Below are 13,789 nucleotides of genomic sequence, written 5' to 3'. Positions count from 1 at the left end.
CTACCCGGATCCGTGGATCCAGATCCATTTTTGACGGATCTGGATCCTCAAATTTTGGACCCTATGGATCTGGGTAGGATCTGGATCCTCCTTGAAAAATATGGATCTGGACCGGTTCCTAAATAATTACCCAGATCCAGATCCGTTTACCCGTTTTTATAATATTATTATAATTTAATATTATATTTTGATAAAATTAGTTATTAATACATGTAAAACGGATTTCGCTTGAATTTTGGATTTGTTCCAATTAATGTGCAATTTTTGTGCGAATTCACTGGATAGTTAAGTTCGAAAATTGGGTTGATAACTAATCTACATTTTGATAATTGAATAGTTGTAAGTAGTTACAGTGGTTATTTTCCAAAAATAAAATGTATTTTTTGGTTTATATTACATGACTTTATTGTTTAAAATATTTAATTATTGTGAAAATTAGGATAGTTTGAAGACAATAAGCAAGGATCCGTTTTGGATCCATTTAGGACCCGGATCCGTAGGATCCATATGGATCTGGATCTGGATCCTCATTCTTATTACCCAGCGGATCCGGGTAGGATATGGATCTTTGCCTAAAAAACGGATCTGGATCTGGATCCTAGAGGACCCTGTCCAGATCCTACCCATTGCCATCTCTAACCATGACTAATTTTCAAGGGAGCAGTTTCAGGAATACCCACAAGAGGGTGAGAATCATCAACACCTTCAGACAACACATCATTTTTCTTAGAGGCAGCTCTAACAGGGTTAAAGCGTTTTTTAGGAGGTACCACCTTCTTAGCAGCTTTACTCAATGACTGGTTAGCTAGATGCTTAGCCTGAGCTTGAACTACATTTGCTTGCTCAGCAGTAGTATCAAGGTTAGCTTGGCCAGCTTTAGCTATATTGTCATAGAGACACTTTTGCTTTGGATTTTTCATTAGACGAACTTTCATTTCCTTTTTAGGGGAGGTTAGCAAAGGACAACAGTCAATAACATGGTCTTCAGACCCACAGAATGAGCAACCTGAAGAAAAATCTTCATACCATATAACATAGCCTTGAACAAGGTCACCATGCATGCAAACCTCAACAAACTCTAACAAAGGAGCTTTGATATCCACACGCACACATGCACGAGCAAACCGGATTTTATGCCTTAACAAAGACCTAGGATCAAGCTTTATCAGAGCACCAATGCCATTAGCAGATAATAGACTAGCAACAGAATCAAATTTGAGGAGCTCAGCAGGGAGCCTAGGGATACGAATCCACAGGTCTACCCACTTAATCTCCTCAAGATAAGGATCAAAAGAAGGGCGCCAAGGGTAGATCACAAAGATATCCCCCTGAACATGCCATGGCCTCTCACTCCAGACAAGCAAGAGGTCACCAGGGTTAGAAAATTTAAGCATCAACCACCTATTCCCCATTTCAAGATATTCCACCTCCCCTTTGACAAATTTCCAATCAGCCTTAGTACGAGAGATAATAGTACGAGTATCAATAGTAGAGCTAAGCATTTTACCTATTAAACAAGATTTTGTGAGCTCCACAATATCTTGTTTTACCTGAGGCAGTTCATCCAGAACCACATTGGCCTGAGCAAACTGGGGAACATCAGGGTCCGCCACCAATGAATCGCCCTTATACGGCAACTCAGCAAGGACAGAACCAGAATCAACATTCAGAATATTTTTAGAAAGGTTAGAGCTATTAGTAACAACAGAAGATGAAATAAGAGCTTCCATAAATGAAGAAGGAGGATCCATTAAAAGACTACCAACCAAGCAAACAAAATTTGTATAACTGAAGTTAGAAGTAAGAGTGTGAAAACACAATCCAAGAATACTAGATTTGGATAACCAAGGTTTATTCTTACCAACCCCTCTAATAGAGGGAAAGGGATTCTGAAACAGCAGAAGTGAATCCACTTTCGCATTAAATGCACAATCCTTTAAGAACTCTTCCTTCTCCTGAACACGCACTGAATTACCAGACGACAGCATAATACACTCCACTCCAAAGGCGATTAAAGGCCTAGCATTAAATGCACCCAAATCGAAATCCCCAAATTTACCCTTCCTTTTGTACTTGAAAGAGAGAAACCCTAGATCATAAATCTTGCGAACCTCTGATCTGGGATGAGTAGGTAAGAACCAGCTCACCCAGAATTGATTAGACTGAACCAAAAGCAGTTGAGATGAATGATTTTGAGAATAGGAAAGGACGATTTCTCTCCCAACTCTAAGTTCGCCTGAAATACACTTAACAGGTTGTAACTTCGAATGGAAAACAACTAAGACAAAGATTACACTTTCGAGAATCGTAATCAATAGATTTGCATTATGATATCTAGACCTGCCAGACGGATTAGGTGAAGCAGGAGGAATTTGCAGAGGTGAAGATCTAGGGTTTTTTGATTTTGGGTAGCGGATTTGGGAAATTTTCTTTTCGCCTTCTCTCTCTTCTTTTTTCTCTTTCTCTCTCATCTTTTTTTAAAGAAATTTCAACTTTTGGAGTTAGTAACTTGTCATTGTAGTTGCTCTAAAAACTATATATTTCATGAATAAATGACATTCGCCCTTGTTGGACGCTTACCCCACGACACAACCTTAAAATACAATACACTGGCCTGTGCCCGAATTAGGCCACCCAAACCCAAAACGAAGCCCCGAGGACGTAGAACCCATTGGCAGACTATGCCGAATAATGTCTCCTTGCAAGGACTTAAAACTCATGGTCTTACCGGGCTTTTTCGTCCCAAAATTTTGCCTTGTCCCATGCAAAGAATCAATGACATAACATGACTATTGATATACTTCAAGACTATTAATTTTAGGCAAAAGAGCATTATTTTTGTTTGGGGATGGCAAAGAGAGCATTTTGCAATAGGATTGAAAATTTACAGAACAATTGCTTGTTAGCAGTTTTGTTTCCCTCATTTCCTAAGAAAAACAAAACTTATAAAGCCAAGTTCATGAATAACAACAAGGACTACGCAAGTTTAGAACCAATAATTCGCATGAGTGGAATTGAAATGAAGACAACATACCTATAAAATACTGGACAACTTTATGATTTATATTACAAAAATCTATATAGTACAACAGATTTAACAGTAGTACTTGCTAATCACCCCCAAAACTGGCTAACTGCTGGCTGATCAGCTCTTCAAACAACTTAGCTGTATGTCGTGGTAATCGCATTTGTGCAATAAAGGGAAGAAATTGATCACCCCAATATCCCTGTATTACAACCAATACATAATGTACACTCACCAATGAATCTTTGGTTACTCAAAAACACAATACAAACTAATAATTACCATCACATCCAATATACAATTGATCTCCAATATGCAAACCCATCTATGCTTCCGACGTGTAAATTTACACAAGATTAAGGCCTTGACAAAGGCTGCTGTCATCAATGTGTCTTCCAGAGGTTGTGTCTCCACAAACGAGCAACCCAATTATCCTCTTTGAATCTTGTGCCCATACTTCTTTTTGCATGGCTATCTTTGGAGGCTTCCTCTGTGTCTGAAATCACAACTGGTATGGGAACCGCTAACTCAGCTGATGCACCAACAATATGATTTACCATGTCTAGGACATCACTCATCTTAGGGCGTGATTTTGGTTGTCGAACAAGGCATCTGTTGGCAACTACTGAAAGCTTATGAATGGACTTGAGAGGATAGTTTTTACCAAGCCTTGGGTCCACAATCAACTCAAACTTCTTTAAGTCTGAAAGGTACGGTCTCACCCAATCTATAAGTCTTTGCTCACTCTTTGGGCGGTTCTTGTCTATAGGGCGGCGTCCTGTGATAAGTTCATATAGGAAAACCCCATAACTCCATACATCATTTTTGGACGTCAAGCGTCCTGTTCGGATGTACTCAGGAGCAGCATATCCCAGTGTTCCTACAATCTGACAAGAATAATATTTATTTAAATTCAAATGATAACACTGAAGAATGAGTGACATAATAGCTAGAATGACACTAGAATTTTCCAGTAGTTACTCAAAAGCTTTATTATTCTAAATTGGTATTTGGACAAGTCAATATGCCATGGCACATCGGCTACATTTAACTCACTTACGGGGTTCTTTTATCTTCAGTATATTTCTTTTTTTTTCCTTTGAGGCTGGGGAGTTTTGTGGCAGGGAGGAAGCGAACAAAAGAATGGTTGACAGTTGAAACATATAGCAAACAGCGCTTGTATATCTCAGAAACAATTCGTCTACAAATAGTTAATCAGGCTGTTCAATCATATAACAGAGCAGAGACTGAGACGTAGAGATGCCCAGAGGTTTACAACCAATAATCGAGGACAATGTCCAACAGAAACATATTTGATACTGCATACTTTAGATTCCAAACCTTAGAGTATCAATTTGAACAGAGTTTCTAGCTACACTCACTGGCTCACTACCCATTGAAAATGTCCTTTTTGAGTAAAATTTCAAAACAAACCCTTGAACTTGTGGCTCACCTACGTACAGAAATTGCTAATAAGTTTTTTTTTGAAAGAATGAAATTGCTAATAAGTTGAAATACTCTCACAAGTAGCATCATATATTGCAAATTCTTATTTCTATTGCCACTATCTCCCAAAATTTGATATTCTATCTGAATGAAGCAATAAGAATTAATGACAATTCATCTTTAGATGGTCAGAGTCAATTTCTCTTCAATCATGAAACTGTGCCAACATTTCTGCTGGCTACAGCCAGTGACAAGTGAGAAAGATATAGGTTCACCTCGTTATGCACAAGGATGCAGCAGGGAAATCAAGAGAATCTCAGTCCAAAGTCTCACTAGTAATACTGATTTGAAATGTGCTAACGTTCTTTGAGAAAATTCAGAAAGTTCAATAATTCAGTCAAACACATGTGACAAATAATCAATGCATATCACATACTGCAGTTGAGACATGAGTCAGCCCTTCTGGAGGGCCCAATCTTGCAAGCCCAAAATCTGATAGCTTTGCGTTCCATTGCTCATCCAATAGTATATTTGAGGATTTGAAGTCTCTAAATATAATCTGTTAGCAACAAATTGATTAGAAAAGATGGAGAAGTGAAGATTGAGTTTAGCAACTAACAATGGCTTCATATATGATATGTATACAGCATCAGAAGAGAAAGTAAACAATGGAGTACATTCGTCATAAACAAGACCTAAACAAAACAATTCCTAAATATTGAATCTATGTTTTTGAAAAATGTTAAACTAAGAGGAAAGACACACAACTTTGACTCTTCTAATAGTTATTAAGTTGATACAGCTAGAGCTACCTGAAAATCCATTTCTTCATGAAGATAGGTTAGACCACGAGCAGCATCCCTAGCTATTCTCAGTCTCATAGCCCATGGGAGAATTGTTCGAGACCTAGAAGATAAATGATCCTCCACACTTCCGTTGGGCATGTATTCATAAATCAGAAGCCGTTGGATACCTCTCTCATCATCATCAGCACAATAACCCAATAGCTTGACAAGGTTGGGATGCTCCACTACCCCCAAAACACTAACTTCTGTAACCCATTCTTTATGACCCTATAGACAAACATAACAGAAAATGAGCAGCTATTTTATGTCTTTATAAGACATGGAATCAACTACAAGCATTATGTAAACTAGCCAAGTTCATCATCAAATACATATAAAAATTTACTACCATATAATCACACATACAATTCCTTGACAAAAGCAAGTTTTGTGCTATGTTTCAAAGTTATCCAGGAGGTTTCAACATATCAATGAACTTGCTTCTCTGTCAAAGTAAAATAACTAGATAAACTTACTTTTTTTTTTAACTGTGATCACTGCAAGATAAGTCAGAAATTCTAACTGACAATACACAAGAGAGAGATAGAAAGAGAAAGAGAAGAGAGAATTTTTTAGAGAGAATAGAATAGAGAACTGAGATAAGAAGAATTATGTATATGATTAAATGATTATTACAAAGGTTGTATCTCTATTTATACAATACCAATCAATAAGAATTTAGCTACAGAACTTCTAACCAATCGACTAAATGAGCTAACAGATAATAAAAAACCTTTTAACTTCTTCAAACAGATTTCTTAGTAACTAACTAAATCTCGTGTAACATTAACGGAACTGAGCTCAGCATATTTGTGCTGGACTGAACTACTTTAAACTTCTTTGTATTTTTCTTCTGAACTGTATCGATCTTCTCTGTGTGTGTTTGCAAAGTTATACATGCTGAAGTAAACAATACTAAGCAAAGTTATTTGTGTCTTACTGAGCTTTCTTGTTTCAACTCAACTAAAAGTTTGTTTTAGGTGAGAAGAAACACTCTCACACATAAAATTGACTTTTTTTTCCGTCTAAATCATGTAACTGCACGTTCTCGTGACTGCAACCTTTTAAAGACAATTCTAGGGTGCATATGATAAAGGAATCTAACTGATTTTTATTCTACTGGGCAGTAACTTTTGCAAATCAATACATGCAGATATGCAGTCTATATAGTAGTGAAGGCTCCCAAATTTCACTGAGGTGAAAAGTTGTTTGATAAGCCAATACATGCTTAGAGTCTGGAGTGAAGAACAAGCTAGTGAGAATCAACAACAAAGCCTTACTCCTAAAATGATTTGGGGTCACCTAACATGAACCGTCATAAGGGGGAGGTGCTTAGAGGAAGGCATTGAGAAAATTAGTGAGAGAAATTTCATTAGGAGAGCTCCAATCTCTTAAAGGTTGGTTAGATTCTAATTGGTGGAATGTTTCCATTGATTATAATCAATAGTTCAATACAACCAAATCTTACCTGTTCTCCCTAACTCTGATTATTCCTGGTTCTGTTGTTTTCTGGAAGTGCAATTGCTGAGAGCCTATGTAGGGAGGGTACTTCTTCTAGGTCACATACTCGTACCCGTATCCGATATGATATGTATCCTCTATGAGTACGTGTACCCATTCCTAAAATTTTGAAATCTCGCCGTTTTCTGTACTTGTACCCCAATCCAAATCCGTACCCGTATCCGTCTATGTGTAATCTAGCTGAGAACTAACTTGATTTCTAGCATTTTCTTGCTTGGCTCATGCGATTGTCAATACAATTCATTCCCTGAACTTCATCATGGTAAATTTCTTCTTCAATTTTTCAGTATTTGTCTTCAATTTCATACTTTCATCTGATTGCCACCTTCTGTTTCATCATCACAATTTATCATTCTCGTTTCATTGAATCTGGATCAAGGTTAACTTCTATCAGAAATGTCAATTTGAGCTGCAATGCAGCATCATCATGATTCATCACATGTTCAAACTTATTGCGTTTCTTATGACATTTCATTTCTGTGCGCTCAAGAGTTACACCAGAATTACAGTCAACGGATATAACAATATGCAAACTTCATAGCTTATTTTTTCCATCAAGAATGATATTGCAGGAAACAGCTGAAGAGTTTTGGAATGAGCTGCATAGTGCTAGAGTTGCGGACACTCTATGGAACTAAGATTTTTGAAGCTTAATGTAATCAATGTTTAAGTTCCCAAGAAACCTATATCATTTCAGCCTTTTCTTACAAAGATAGAAAGGCTTCAGGTTGAGAAAAATGGTTTTCTGTGCGTTCCAGGTTGCTTATGTGGCTCAAAAGTGACACCATAACCGAATCACTGCAAAATCAAAATCAAATGCAGTCTCTTCAAGTTCAGATGAGAAGTGTACTGCTACAAGAGGTAATATTCTCAGGTGGTCAACTTACACGAGTCAGGCCAATATTCTGAATTTGCAAGAGAATAGATGAAGGTATTAGCATAATCATTCGGTATTGTAGTTGATCTTGATACATCTTAGGTTAGTAGGCTGTTTAAATTGTTGATGGAGAAAATCGTCACTATTTATTGAAATCTAGCAAATACATTTGTGAATCTGCTGTACATAAGGTGGAAGACCGATCGTTTAGATCATAGTAGGGTGATGAACCATTCGACCCAGCTGGGGTCAATATGAGTCCAGTCATATATGGCTCTTTCAATAATTCAATTTTTGTCGAAAAAGTCAATCAATATTAGACATTTATTTCTGAGTCGAGTCTGGTCAATTACACTGCAGATATTTATGGGTTAGCTTGGCCAAGTCTATATAAGAGGAACCCTTTCCTCCAACAGGACCAAACACATCAAGATTGACTATTTTTGAAAGGTGAGGTCTTGAAAGTTCTCTAACAGATCAATTATTTGCCCTCTCAGCTTAATTGCATACTTACCCAAACACTGCCATCTCAAAAGTCAAAGTTGCTAATATCCAAGCTAGGGAATGTCTTATGATTTCTTTCAACCTTGAGGGAGGGGTGGCGGAAAAATACAGTATAAACACGCCATAAAACTATGATATTGGTGTGTAAGCAATCACGCATTGCTCGGAGTCGAGGGTTATACATGATGTGACACAGGAAATGTATTAAAGAAGATTTTTTCCCAAAGTAACGTTGCTCATGGTATTTTGGGTTTGCATGGGGGTCAGTGGCACAATTATTTTTCTCTGTTAAATTTCTTGGTTCTGTACACGGTCGAGCTGTTTCGCACAAGAACAGAAAGACTCTTCAATTTTTCAGAGAAGTTTTGGATGGCTTTGTTTGTTTATTTCTTCAGAAATATTGTAGAACTAATTCAATATTATCTAGTGAGGTTATAAGACCAATTAGATATAAATTAATGAGAGAAGAAAGACCAATTAGATATAAATTAATGAGAGAAGAATTTATTTTTTAATCAAGAGACGTGTCTATTTATAACAAGAGTCCTTTTTGACTTATTTCTCTAGGAAAAGAGACTTTGAGGCATATGGGAATATGGTGAGAAAGTAAAATTACTTTCTCATCTCTCTTGATTTCTCTTACAACAATTATCTACGGTCTATTTTTTTCAAGTTACTTGACAGATAAAAACATATAAATTCTTGTAGATTGATTTAGAAGACACCTAATTTAATTGCTCTTCTAAGCATCCCAATAGTTGAATCATGTAAATCTTATAGTTTTTCTAAGAGCTTTGATATAAAATTATCACGAAGATGCCTTGATCACAAGTTTAGAACATACATATACAGACTTTTGGTCGTTCCTAATCATACATTGTTCTAATGAAGGGGAGGATAGACATTGTATGCTAATAAATTGAAAATTCACTAGCTTTTAAAGGAGGAGGCTTCACAATTGTTGGTCCCATCTTACACGTCTAATATGTTGCACCAACTTAATGTCCACAAACTGTTGGCCTGAAAGATCAACCTGAGAATTTAACAGAATATAGATTCTGCAATGGTATTTACATATTTATAACATGCAGTATATGGCAACTTGCAACTAGTATAGGTTATGCTTTCCATTTTCCTCTCAATGAATTTCTTTTGGCCTCTTCTTATTCTCCCATATTCCATACTTCCCATTCTTCACTAGCCTATCCAATAGTCTTGTTAATCCAATTATTTACAAGCATAGTCTTTGTCCAGCAGTTACTGACCACATCCATATTTTTTTATGGTTAGTTTTTCTAGCTGGAATGCAGTCTGGAAAACATCCCAGCTTTAGATGAGCTTATGCAATCTAACAACTCCAGCTTCAGAAAGTCACCGAGTTCCTTTGCTGAAAATGCTCACTGCAGGAGTCACCATTATCTACTGAAACACCTAGCTTCGTTGAATTATTGAGAAAAACAAGAACTCTTCACATTAAGAAATAAGGCTAGCCTCCACCAGGTGAAAATTGAAGTATTATCCATAAATGAATTGATATCCTAAATCTTCAAATTCAATTTCTAATTGAATTCCAACTTCAAAAGGAGTATCCATTTCATCATATAGATAATACAATCTGCACTCAGTGACAAAAATGAATTTTATTTAACATGGTGTCATACCAAGGTAGATTACACATGACGAGGATCTCCACATCCTTCCCAACTCCCCCCCCCCCCAAATAAAAAGGAGAATAAGAGAAATATTTCCCGTTATTTTGTTACATTGATAAAAAAATTTGGGAGCAGCTGAGATTAGACTATGATCATGCTCAGCTATATTAGGTGTTCTAATAATTGTAAACTGCCACAGTAGCTGTCAACTCTTCTATGTAAATTTTTAAAGGTCAGTTGTCAAAATAGTTATTAACCTAGATGCTCAATACAACTACTTGTAGGAGTTGTCAACTTCTCATATAGATAAATTGATAAATAAAAGGGTACACTAAAAGCTAATTTTGTTATACTATGCAAGTATGCAGAACTACCCCAAAAAAGCTAATTTTGGTAAATTGGTAATTCTTGCTAAACATTACTCTTAAACATTTAAAGCTAGTATTTTCCTAAGTTTCGCCAAGCACTACGTTTTGACTTAGTCAAAACACTTAAAGCTACTCGAAAAGCTATTGTCAAACATTGTCTTAGACCAACTTGACTAAGACCTGATCTTAGATTCTCAATCTCACAGTGAGAAAGTTATATCCCAAGAAAAGGCTGATAAACATTCTTAGAAGCAAGAGTACGATGAACAGAAGAAGTAAATGTTGAAATGAATTACTTGCCTGCAGACCTCTTTTTCCCAGCTGTTTTACGGCAACATCTACCTTCACAGATGGATCTTCTAAACTCTTTATCATCCCCTTATAGACACATCCGAATCCTCCCTCTCCAATCCTACCTGATCGACTGAAGCCTTTAGTGCAAGATTTTAGCTCTTGAAATGTGAACACTCTCAAATTGGAGGTAGATCTCTGGGACATGCTAAAAAATGAGTTTTTCCTTATGGAATCTGTGCTTGTGTCAGAGACGTTTTGTGAGTTGAGCTCAGAGCCATATATATTTTCTTCATCATCACCAAGAGCAGAATTAGATGACAAATTAGATACCACCTTCATTGCCTTTGGCTCCCCTGTATTGGCTCCATCAAAGAAAGGAAAACACCCCATGGCTTCCAACTAACTAGAAGGGTGTGCAGTCACTACACAGAAGAAATACAAGAAAGGGGCACATGCAAGTTAGAATGAGAAACCACCAATTCCTACCAGATAATTAGGCACATGAAGAGAGCTGAAATCAAATAAACAGTCAATGATTGACAGTCGACATACTCTCATAGTAACTACATTCCAGCATTAACAACTTTCTTAGAGCTGATAAGCCAAAGGCCCAACATCATTCTTAAGATGCACACTTTATCCATTATATATGCTTAGGTGTTAGGAGTGAGAGAGTCACAACTTCGTAGGAAATGTAGCTAAAAACATACTTTAATTAGTAGTATGACTCCTACTTTGTAAAGGGTGATAATACTCGCTTGGCAGCATTCTAATTGCTCAATCCACCCTCTTTGGCCTTTGCTACCGAAAAAATGAAGCATCTCGTGAAATTCCTATGGTGTACACAAATTTTAGAAGAGAGTAGAACTACACATCAGGCAAAGAGAGGGTTTCGCAAAAACAATTCGTGATGCTTGGCATAATACAATATTCTTACATGTAATAATCCTCTTCTCTTCTTTCTCAATGTTTGACAAACTCGAAGATAGACAATAGAAACTTCAATTAGCCTGATTCGCTCTCAATCTATATAGAGTCAAATAATCATATTTATCAAGTATGGAGATCAAATAAGCCCCCATCCATAGCAAAACATTTCTCTGCTTAATTTTTACAATTGGGGTTCAGAAGCGATTGGTTTATGATCATGTGGGCCAAACTCACAAGTGGATTTTTCAAATACCACCAAATTGAAACTCATTCTCCAATCTTATACAACTTCCCGTATGATTTCCCATCAAGCAAACAGATTCACAGATTACCTACAGCTTTAGATAATAGAGGAATAACTAACAACCAAGATGCAAACCCAACTTACATAAGTAAAAATGGACAAGCTTCAACAAAAAGACATTGAGAGTTTATCACATGAAATAGAATGAAACCCAGAAGTCCAATCATCCAAAAATCAACTATTAGTTCCCTTAATTACCCAAAATCAAGTATGAGTTCCCTTAATTACCCAAAATCAAGTATTAGTCCCCTTAATTACCCAAAAATCAAGATCAAAACTTGTTCAGACACCAAAAACAGACAATAGCAAACACATAAAACATCATGTACAACATCAAAACTTTACAAGATTTCCATCATTCGATATCAAACAGAAAAAAAGCATAAATATTGTTTAGAGTATCTACCTTAGCTAGATTTTGGCAGTATGGAAGGAGGATTAATTGGGAGGTGAAGTAAAGAGAGGATCATATTCAAACTATGAAGCAAAAAATGGAAATTTACCCATTACCAGGAAAGAGCTTAGGGAAAAAAACAGTGGGGACGCAAAAGAAAGCTTGTTTCTTAGAAGTCACACACGAGAAAGATAGAAAGAGAGTGAAAGTCTAGACACGGCAGCTGGAAGTCAGCTTGGAGTACCAACCCAAAAGAGACGCTCGCTTGGGAAAAGCATGTCACTGCGGGGATCGTGCTTTTAAGGACTTCTGATTTCGACCTTTTGCGGACATTATTAATAGAGGGGTCAATTTAGTTCACCACTTTAGACTAGGGGTACCCAGTAGAATTTTATAGACCCAGACCCAAATCCGGATCTAGTGGGTATTAAAAATTTGGAATTGGAATTGAAATTGGTCAAACCGGATCCTAAATTGTTGGACCCAGACCCGGACCCGGTGGATACCAGGTCCAAAACTGGATACTCAGTTGTAAATTTAACAACATATTAAGATGGGCCAATTGAGCTATAAAATTTTTTTAAAAAATTAAATGGGCCTAAAGGCCTACTAAGCATTAACTTTTTACTTAACAACTATTATCCTATTACCAATTCTATATGAGTACATGAAAAAAACAAATTCTAAGTACCGGGTACCCGGACCTAGACCCGCTCCAACCGGGTACCCAGAACTGGAACCTGTCAAACTGGATACCCACCAGGTACTGGGTCCGAAAAAATTCTACCCAGAATTGGAACCGGATGCAACTGGGTCCAATTTTTTGGGCCCAGACCCGGACCCAGTTGGATCGGGTCCGGACCCGATGGGTCCATACTGGGTCCGGACTCGGCGGGTCCATACTGGGTCCGGGTCTGGGTCTGGGTACCCGGAATTTCCGCTCACCCTACTTTAGACTATGTTTACTTCGAGTTAAAGATACAATAGGGTACTCAACTTTGACATTTGTTCCAGCTTGAATATTAAACTTTAAAAAGTTTCAGTTTGGGTAAAGTTCCGTTATGAGCCCCAAAAATAAAATAAAAATGTGACGTGGCAATAATTACAAAATGACAGTTAAGTCAGTATACTAAAACTCAAAAAATGTAGCAAAATTCTTCAACATTAATAAAATCATATATACATTTTAAACTGAACCATGTGAACAGATATAATTGAACATCAAAAAAATTCAATCTCTCAAGAAATCAGGAGCAGCATAAATATCAACTTCCACATGCATATCAACAACAACAATAATATTGTCATAGCAGTGGCAACCACCCTAAATAAAGCCAGTGACTGTCACATTCTCCCCTAAATACAGTTATGACAGAGGCAAAAACTACCACCATAAACCTGCCCACCAAAAAATAAGCAAAAAAAATCCAACTATCTTTCTCTTCAATCCTTCTTGAACAATAGGGGGTACAACCCATCAAAGTACACCGTCATGTCTTTGTTGAGCCAAGCATGGAAGTCCCTCCCATTGTTATAGAGTATATCATTCAATATCCACTTCTCAGTTTGCCTACGCTCGCTAAGCCACATAGCGCCACCATAAGATCGGAGTCTCCATCACAGCCTCCA

General features: G+C 37.0%; 1 protein-coding gene across 1 annotated transcript; it reads right to left on the bottom strand.

The window, feature by feature from the left end:
- Positions 1 to 3,009: 3,009 nt before the first annotated feature.
- Positions 3,010 to 12,453, bottom strand: LOC104898687 (serine/threonine-protein kinase PCRK1). Its single transcript, XM_010685791.4, has 5 exons — positions 12,173 to 12,453; positions 10,539 to 10,954; positions 5,284 to 5,544; positions 4,908 to 5,030; positions 3,010 to 3,912 (listed from the first exon to the last, which is right to left on the bottom strand). The coding sequence occupies exons 2-5, from the start codon at positions 10,920 to 10,922 to the stop codon at positions 3,409 to 3,411; spliced, it is 1,272 nt and encodes a 423-aa protein (XP_010684093.1). The 5' UTR covers positions 10,923 to 10,954; positions 12,173 to 12,453; the 3' UTR covers positions 3,010 to 3,408.
- Between the last annotated feature and the right edge of the window lie 1,336 nt (positions 12,454 to 13,789).

The sequence above is a fragment of the Beta vulgaris genome, chromosome 7, assembly GCF_026745355.1.
Source record: "Beta vulgaris subsp. vulgaris cultivar EL10 chromosome 7, EL10.2, whole genome shotgun sequence".
Classification (NCBI taxonomy): domain Eukaryota; kingdom Viridiplantae; phylum Streptophyta; class Magnoliopsida; order Caryophyllales; family Amaranthaceae; genus Beta; species Beta vulgaris.
The sequence above is the reverse complement of the archived record's forward strand: the minus strand, read 5'-3'. Positions and strand labels throughout refer to the sequence as shown.

Bases quoted from the DNA above. Each gene is read 5' to 3' on its own strand.
- LOC104898687 (XM_010685791.4), bottom strand. From the start codon at position 10,922: ATGGGGTGTTTTCCTTTCTTTGATGGAGCCAATACAGGGGAGCCAAAG. The intron at 5,545-10,538 runs GCAAGTAATTCA...GTTTGTCTATAG, and splicing joins TGGGAAAAAGAGGTCTGCAG to GGTCATAAAGAATGGGTTAC. The intron at 3,913-4,907 runs GTATGTGATATG...TATTCTTGTCAG, and splicing joins TGACTCATGTCTCAACTGCA to ATTGTAGGAACACTGGGATA.